General features: G+C 40.6%; 1 protein-coding gene across 1 annotated transcript; it reads left to right on the top strand.

Annotated features, from left to right (window-relative positions):
* The first annotated feature begins 7,690 nt into the window (after positions 1 to 7,690).
* LOC133744387 (uncharacterized) lies at positions 7,691 to 8,967 on the top strand. The gene is made up of 3 exons (XM_062172505.1): positions 7,691 to 8,178; positions 8,485 to 8,867; positions 8,963 to 8,967. The coding sequence occupies exons 1-3, from the start codon at positions 7,691 to 7,693 to the stop codon at positions 8,965 to 8,967; spliced, it is 876 nt and encodes a 291-aa protein (XP_062028489.1).
* The last annotated feature ends 113 nt before the right edge of the window (positions 8,968 to 9,080 follow it).

Genomic DNA, 9,080 nt, shown 5'->3' with positions numbered 1-9,080 from the left:
GGTGCTGGCACGCCTGCGCAACCACAAGCTCAAAAGAGATTGTTTGCACACCAGCTGGTTTTGGAGCCAAACATTTTGGCACGCCCAGTGGGACAGTAATAGTGTTTCTTTGCGAACGCAACCATTGGGAAGTCTAGCAATAACCCTTATCAAAAAGGCTACGCTAACTGCTCAAAACATAAGACCTCCAGTTACAGACCGCATTCTCGCGCGGATTGTCGTGGTCTTTCTGAAGAACAAGTGACGCAACGATTCTCTCATCAGCCTCAATCACCCGGTATGTCAACTGCACAAGATGAGAATCGCTCGACCGCTACTGAGGGTCAGAGCGTCAATGTTAATCAGGCCAGCGAGCCTGTCATCCCCGCCATTGTCGACACTGCAATGGAAAGTGGAGAAGAAGAGGCTTTTGTTCCGAAGCCTATCCCGGAAGGAGCGACCGCTGAGGTCAAATTTGCGATCATCATGGAGAATATCGAGAACCATCGCAAGAAGATAGACGCTGATTTTGCCAGGGAAACCGCGAAGGCAAATCGGCTCACACACGAACTGAACGAGCGTATCGCCCAACAGACTGAGGATACCAAGCGACAAAAGCAAGTCATGGAGGCCATCGCAAACCAAAACATGCATACCTCATCGGAATTCGCGACCTTGCGCAAGGAAGGTCCCAGCTTGACTACCCAAGTTGGTTCACAGCAAGGCGAGTTGGAGAGTCAAGAAGTTGCAAGCGGAGGTGGTGTTGCTGAGATTGAATTGCCTATAGGAGGCGATCAATCTAAGGACAAAAACCTTCATCTCGACCAACCTGTTGCAGAAGAAGAAACCAATTTGCTCGCTGGTGAATCACAGCCTTACACAGGGGCTGTGCATGGAGAAGACGGTCAGCAAGAATGTTCTTCTGACGAAGTTGTCTCTGAACATGTACTCGACTTCTCCAATGATCAAGCCAAATATGTGGCTACTGATCAGATGCCTGGGGGGCAAGACGTAGCTCATGTTCAGGCTAGTGATCACCAAGATCAACTTAATTGTCAATTAATTGCTATCTACCTACTGGGCTTCATCATAATCAAAAGCATGGTCAAAGTCATGGTCCAATCAGTCATCAACCAAGCCATTATATGGCTATTGGACGTCATCATGGTCAAAAAGGTGACCAACGCCATAATCGACTTAATTATCAATTAAGTTTTGGTCTAGAAAGGCCAATCTGTGGCTTTAGTAATAAATTCAACTTGAAGTTCTTCATGGATTCTGCAAGGCCAACCGGTGGATTTGATATGTGTGGAGAATACATCTGCAACCCACCTTGCAAGAATGGCCAGAATAATTATTCTAGTGGCCAATTTGTACTTCGCGACTGTAAGTTTGAGTATCATCAATACAAGTTAACTCTTGTTTACAGTTATTCAAATTTCTTGCAAAAGAAATTTATCTATGATAATACTATATAGTCTATAGGGGCGTCTCGATATGATGCCTGGAAGGAAAAAAGAGGCAAACAAATACTTGATATGCCTATTTTTGAAGAAGAGATCAATTCACCTCTTTTCGGTGATTCTAATTATGATCTCGATGCAGGGCCAATATATGATGAATATGATGATAATTATAATTTAATTATTGGTTCCACAAGTCGTATGCAGGAGTACAAGTTCTTTGAAGCTCTTGATATGAAGAATTTAGACCAACCAGTGGTTAAATGCAAAAGCCAATTTGTGGCTTGTTCTGAAGACACCATGTTCTATGACATGGTAGTTGGCGACAAAGCCGATCTTGGGACAACGTCATCTCCAGAATTCCAATTAAAGATCATGCTTCGTTAACCAACAAAGATACTTGGGGGGCAATATTACTCCTTCTACGAGCCAAATTTCTTTCAAGTGTCCGACGCGAAGTATCTTTGTTATTTTCTTACAAGCTCCTGCGAGAGGGATTTTCGTGCCATGAATTTTGATACGTCGGAGCTTGGAGTGAAGCATAGATGGCCTCCCCCGTTGCCTTCTAGAGGTTAGCCAAACGCACTGATGCTAGCTTCTTTATTTGCTTCTAATTTTTAGTTTGCATCTTTTAGTTAGTTAAAAAAAAAAATAGAAAAAAAGAAAATACAAAAAGAGAGTTATGCGGCGCATAAGCAAGCGACCGCGAAAAGCGCGGGGCCGCGAGCGAAAGCATACGACAGGGAGGAGATGGCCGCTAAGCGAGATAGTCGCGAGGACATCAGCGAGTGGCCGCAAAGCAAGTGCTAGCGAGGAACACTTCGCGAATGCTGATCAAGTGAAGCGAACGCTCGTAAGGAACAAGAGGCAGAGCTCGCTGAGTGCACTTGGCCTAAGTTTCGTCAATGCGATTCGATCCGTGAAGCGCTGCACCAGGACTTCTTCCAACACGAGATGCACGCTCTGAGGCGAGGTCGCTCCAAGGTCCAGCGAGTGGTCCTTAGTGGATAATCTCCTGCCAACCACAGTGGCAGACGTCGAGGCGGAAGCAAGATGAAGGCTTTCTGGTGCTGAAGCAGAATCAGAGAAAGACATTGCAGCTGGCGAAAAAGGCAGAATTGAACATATTGAAACTACATATCCAACCCAGTGTTATCTCCCACTGCTACCGCGAAGAATTGAACCCAATCCCCAGGTAATAGTGATTAATTTGAACTCTTTGTTGATATATTGATCTTCTATGGGCTGCTTGGTTGAAATTTCATCACAGGTCTGAGAATCTGAGATATGCCCACGAGGTGTTTGATAAAATGCCTAAGAGAAACCTCCTGTGGAGGTGACATATGCAGACCTGGGGGGCATCAGGGGACTGAGGGCCTGTACGAGAGGAAGATATGGTGCTTTGGTCTCTGTTATTGGCAGTCCTGAAAGTCTGGGGACGAAACGCACAAGATTGCAGGCTTGGGGGGGCAGAACTGTTGCCTCGAGATCACAATCCTCAGCAGAACACAGTAGCATTCTTGTGATGATCAACAAATTGATTATTAAGACAGAGATAATCGAGATGCCAGCAAGTGGTTTTTGGTGGAGGTATATATGCCAATTACTGTGGCGGTATACATTGGTTTGCAGCGGAGGATACTGCATAGCTCTATATCGGAGGATTTGGGCCAATTGGTGCCTTTTTATTTATATACATATTTGAACGTCGGGCTAATGCTTTATCTGAGCCATCATGTTTGGTGTTAAAAATTAAATAATTGCAGCAGGGGCAAAGAGAAGAGGGTTGATGGAGAATTCTCATTGCCAAACTGGGCACGAATAGAAGAAAGAAAGACTCATCTTCCTGCATATTGGTTGGTTCAATTGCCAACACATGCAGGTGTTAAAGCAACAAGGAGTACGTGGCCCCTCAATATGCGGCAAGTTAAAGCAAGAAGGAGCAGGCTGATTGACACCCAATTTCATGGAAAGACGTCATGCGATTACAAGAAGAAAGTTCTTCTGCAACAATTAAATGGCTGCAAGACACTCTGCGAGAGTTTGGTCACCGCACGCAAAGGATAATTATAGCAGTGAGCTCGCGAGCGTTCATAACCGAAGCTCATTCTCATCACCGCGAAGGGTCGCGAGCAGTTTGAAGACTTCATGAGGCAGAGAGTCTTTGTCTATCAAGATTGAGTTGGTGGCAATCAAGCTTCATGGCCTAAGTAGAGGCCTATCCTATCTAAGATCAGTCCAGTGATACCAATTTTCATTTGAGCCAATCCAAGTGGCTTTAGCGCGACGTTATTACAAAATTAGTGCTGACTCAAGACCTCTTCAGTCAAGATGGGGAACTTTGACTTCGAGGTCTGGGGGGCAATGTTTGAACCCAAAATAACATTTTTCCCGACAAGGGGGACTCGAAGAAAACCGGGCCAATATCCGTGACCCAAGCTATTTATTTTCGACAAGTTCGGAAAATATTGTTTAGAGGCTAAGTAAAGCCTATTTGGAGGCCAAGCAATCTTGGAGCAAATCTGAATATTCTTCGATTTATTATTAATTATCAAGATATGGTGATTTGTTTGCTTGATTGCCAAGTATTGTGCAAGCGAGCAGATTGGGTTGATCAACTAAGGAAGGATGCAATTACCCTTCACTAGCCTTCCCAATCAATAATACTAGTGCTCGCGAAGACGCGAAGAGATATATTTGCAGTTAATGCATATCCTACAGTCCGCGCGCAACCAAGAGGAAGATTACGTCCAGGACTCCATAAGGTAATTAATCTTGCCTAGAAGATTGCTATGACAGAGTCAATCTTTCATTATCGCTTACGATAGTTATCAAAACTATTAAGAGTTTTGATTTGATTCAAGGCCAATAACTGTGGCCTAAAATATAGTATTTCATTCATATTTGGAAAGTGAATCTGCAGCAGCCTATATATAGAGGCTAAAAACGATACAGAAAGGACCTCTCTCGAATCAATCAATCCCAGCGATTATAAAGCCTCCCCGGAGCGAACCTTCAACCCCGTTGAAACCTGGTGACCGCCCGCCAGTCCTAGTCTCCTCGCGAGCCGACTGTCAGCATCACCAGATCAACCCGGCGACCGTACTTCCAGTCCCAGTCTCCTCGCGAGCCGACTGCCAGTACTACTGCCACCGATACACCTAGCGAAGCAAGGGTAACGCCCTCGCAACCTAGCGAAGCTAAAGTCACGCTTTAGCAAACCCGTGCTTCTCTCAACTTCCCAGTGATTGCTCTGCTTAGTCTATAATACTAAGTATCGATTCGGTGAACGCAAGAGACCACAACCAAAGCCTTTACCCAGTAAGGCAAAAAGTCCTTTCCCGAAAGGCAAGAGAAGAACCCTGTGACGAGGTTGGTGCTCTCCTCGTCCACAGCGCTTGAAGAAGAAGTCAGGTTAAGGGACTACCCCAACGACTGCACCCCGCGGTGCTGGCACGCCTGCGCAACCACAAGCTCAAAAGAGACTGTTTGCACACCAGCTGGTTTTGGAGCCAAACAGCATGCTTAAAGACTTAATTAAGCAATTGAGCCACTTGATTAATGAATTAAGCTCCCTTTCATTCTATATTTCATTGATCATGGTTGAGCGATGTTCTACTCGGGATACTCCAATTTATTTCATTTTTGTGTCATTTTATCTCGATTTTCGCAACTCCACTTATTTCCTACAAATAAATAAAAGTAGATTAATTACATAATAATTGATTTGGGTATTCACTTTTTTCTTGTGTTTTAGATATAATTATATGTATAAAATTGCGTGTAATCACTAATCATAACTTGCTTTGAACTGGCGGCTTTGCAGGGCCTGAAGAATCAAGGCTGCTCATTTGGTACATTTTATTGATCATATCCTTCCTCTTTGCTAGGAAACGTTGAAGTGAAGCTTTCCTTTGTGTCGGTATATTAGAAATGATGGGTCGTGTGGCAGTTGGCTTGATGGTCTCATGTTGGGTGAATCACTTGATTGCCAAACTTTCGGTAAAAGGTTAGAGCTCAAAGGAATCGAGGCAATCTTGAAACTAATCAGAATCTTCCCCAAGTAAAAGGCAAATCAAGCAGTGTTGGTGTTGGTCTCGACAGGACTAGAAACATGATCGGTTTGGTGGCTCTTGGATACAAAAAAAAAGGGTATAATTGAAAAAACATAGAATAATTTTTTAGCGGCGGGTGCATTTTGATATGGGTAAAAACTCCAAATAAAACCTGAACTATTGCGAAAGGTATTTTTTGGCACCTACAAAAAAAATTTTGGGTGCGGCTATTGCCACTCTACTAACGACATACTTTCTTCACCCTACAAATTTCTTATTTATCTAAATACTAAAATACCATAATATGAAATTACAATAAAAAATAATATTTATTAAAAATTACAATTTATTTTTCTTCTTCTACCTTACAAAACACGCACTTAAACTTCATTCTTTTTTTTTGTGAATGAAGGGCCTTAAACTTCATTCTTAATAAAGAAAATTTCACAAATGGTCACTGAACTTTACTGCGTTTGACACTTTGGTCACCCAAGTTTCAAATATATCATATTAGTTACTCAACTATTACACCGTCTTACACTATTTCTCTGTTAAAAAACTGATACAACACCCAACTTCAGGGGTATTTACATATAAGACTAAATACTCGTTACTCCTCATACTTTTGCATGAAAAACAGTTTAGTCCAAAATTTTAAAATTAAACAGTTTAGTCCTTATTTTTTCTAATTCTCACACAACAAGTCCTAAAATGACTATTATACCCCTCACTTTTTTTTTCTCTCTCTTTTTTATTTTTATTTTTCTGCCTCTCTCTCTCTTTGCGCACACACACACACACACACACATATATATATATATATATATACAGACCATATCCAGAGCGGAGCTCCGCTTTGAAATTAATGTGTGAAGTTCGAGTTTTGAGTCACTTTTCGGTCGCATATCCACATCTCGACCGTTCAATTTTTAGGTACTAGTGTATAGATCATCTCTGCAAATTTTCAGCCAAATTGATGATTGTTAAGATATCTAACTCTCTTAAACCAATGGACGGACTGAATCTGTCAACCTGAACTGTACTAGCTTTAAGGCAGAAATCAATACCTTAACGATTATCATTTTGGCTGAAAATTTGCAGAGATGATCTATACACTAGTACCTAAAAACTGAACGGTCGAGATGTGGATATGCGACCTAAAAGTGACCCAAAACTCGAACTTCACACGTTAATTTTCAAAGCGGAGCTCCGCTCTGGATAGGATCTGTATATATATATTGTGCATATATACACATATATACATATATATATATATATATATATATATATATATATGTATATGTAAGTACAAGTTTTGATTAAATTGGTGTGTTGGCATTCCATACAAAACGGGAAAATATCTTTGAGGTTTAACTTTCTTTATTTAAATATATTTTTCTGTTTATAAAATTGTGTATTTGATTCCCTAGGATTTTTAGGATTTTATGGATATCTTGGAATAAAAGCTCTTTCCTAATAGAAGTCTAATTAGGGTTGTTTCTGGGTTGTTTAAATGGTTGCCGCTGGTTGAATATATATTGCAGAAATATGCACGGCAAAAATGTGTGAAAAAAAACGCAAGAATAAGTGTAGGTGTCTTGCATGGTTTTTGAGTTTGTGTCTTCACAAAGAGTCAAAACAGTACTTGATCCATGTATAAGTGTTTGTGATCATAGTTTCATATGCATAATACTCTCTCAAGATCAGTAGGGAGCGAGACTGTGAAGAAAGAAGAACAAGATTTGAAGATCGTTCAAGTGAAGGAGTTCTAGAAGGAAGACAAACTTTGTATTAGATTTTGTGTGAATCTTATAGCCGAGCTAGTGCTATTCAAAGTTTGTAAAAGAACATATCCTTTTCAATATGAAGATCTTTATTTTGGGTTCTCAAGAGTAAGAGCCCCGCAGTGTTTTTAATCTCATACTTGAGGTTTTTACTGCGTAACCAAAATCTGGTGTTTAGTTTGTTATTTTGGTTTCTGCTGCCCAGTAAGGATTGATTAGTGCACTGCAATCCCCGTTTTCCAGAAAATCATATTCTGTCCCTGTATTTTCATTTGGCATCAGAGCAGGTTCTAAAGCTTTTTTAGTTGATCCGTGGTCAAGGATGGAACGTGAATATAACAGAGCCTCTAGTTCTATAAATTGCCCGCCTTTGTTTGATGGTGAAGACTATTCACAATGAAAGATTATGATGAGGGCTTTTCTCTACTCTCAAGATGAAAACATGTGGAATATAGTTGAGAATGGATGGGAACACCCAACCAAGGCCGAAGAATCAAAGAAAGTAGAAGGGTCCTCTGCAAGGGTTCTCAAACCTAGGAAGGAATGGACAGAAGAAGAAGTTCGTGATAGAACTTGTGACTTTAAGGCAAGGAATTCACTATTCACAGCTTTGTCCAAGAAAGAGAGGATGAGAATTAGCCACTGTGACACAGCCAAACAAGCTTGGGATCTACTTCAGGTTACTTATGAGGGAAACAAGAAGGTTAGAGGTCAGAAGCTTCAAAGACTCGTATTGGAATTTGAGAACATGACCATGGGGGAAGATGAATCAATTGATGATTTTCATGCTCGACTTCTCAATGTGACAAACCAATGCTGTAGCCTTGATGATCCATTTGAGGAGCATCGAATAGTCAAGAAATTTCTCAGAGCTCTTCCCTCAAAATTTCAAGCCAAGCAAATTGCAATAGAGGAGACTCATGACCTGGACACCTATTCTCTTGACGAACTTATAGGTAATCTCAAAACCTTTGAGATGAGGATCAAGCCCGAGAAAAAGGTAAAAAATACTTCTTTCTCTTCTGTTAAAAAGAAAGATGTTGTTGATGATTATGTGGATTTATCGTTGTTGACAAAAGAGTTCAAAAATTTTCTGAAAAATAAAAAATCCTTTGGAAACTCTTCGAAAATTTTGCCTAACAAACCTAAATGCTTTGAGTGTGGTGGAATTGGTCACCTTGCTGCCGATTGTGGCAATAAAAGGTATAATTTGCGTGGAAACAAGGCTCTAAAATCTACTTGGAGTGATAGTGATGAAGGCTCTCAGTCAGATGGTGAAGAGGTAAATCTTGCTCTTACTTCCTCTCTTAATATTGATGTTTCTGATAATTCTGACTTAGAAGATGATACCCTTGATGAAGAAACAAATGTCAAGTGTAAGCAATTATATCATGCTTCGAAAATTATTCTTCGAAAAAATTATACACTTGAAAAAGAAGTTGATTCTTTAAGAGAAGAAAAAGAGAAAATTGAGCTACAATTTGAAACTTCTCTAAAAGAATGGAATGTTGAGCGTACTAACCTTGTTGATAAGATAAAAGTTTTGCAGGATGAGGTTAAGTCTAAAGTTGGGGACAAGGAACATGGTGATCTCATTAATAAAATTAAAGTTTTGCAGGTTGAAGTCAAGGCTCAATCCACTTTAAGTGTTTCACTAACCCTTGAAAATGAGAAATTGCAGGATGAGTTGCTTAAAGTCAAGGAAAGCTTCAACAAGTTCTCCATAGGGTCTGAAAAGGTCTCCAAGATGATAGGATTTGGTAAAACTCACGCCAACAAAGAAGGGTTAGGGTTTGAAG

Source organism: Rosa rugosa, chromosome 4, assembly GCF_958449725.1.
Source record: "Rosa rugosa chromosome 4, drRosRugo1.1, whole genome shotgun sequence".
Classification (NCBI taxonomy): Eukaryota; Viridiplantae; Streptophyta; class Magnoliopsida; order Rosales; family Rosaceae; genus Rosa; species Rosa rugosa.
Note: the sequence above shows the minus strand (reverse complement) of the source record. Positions and strands in the feature narration are given on the sequence as shown.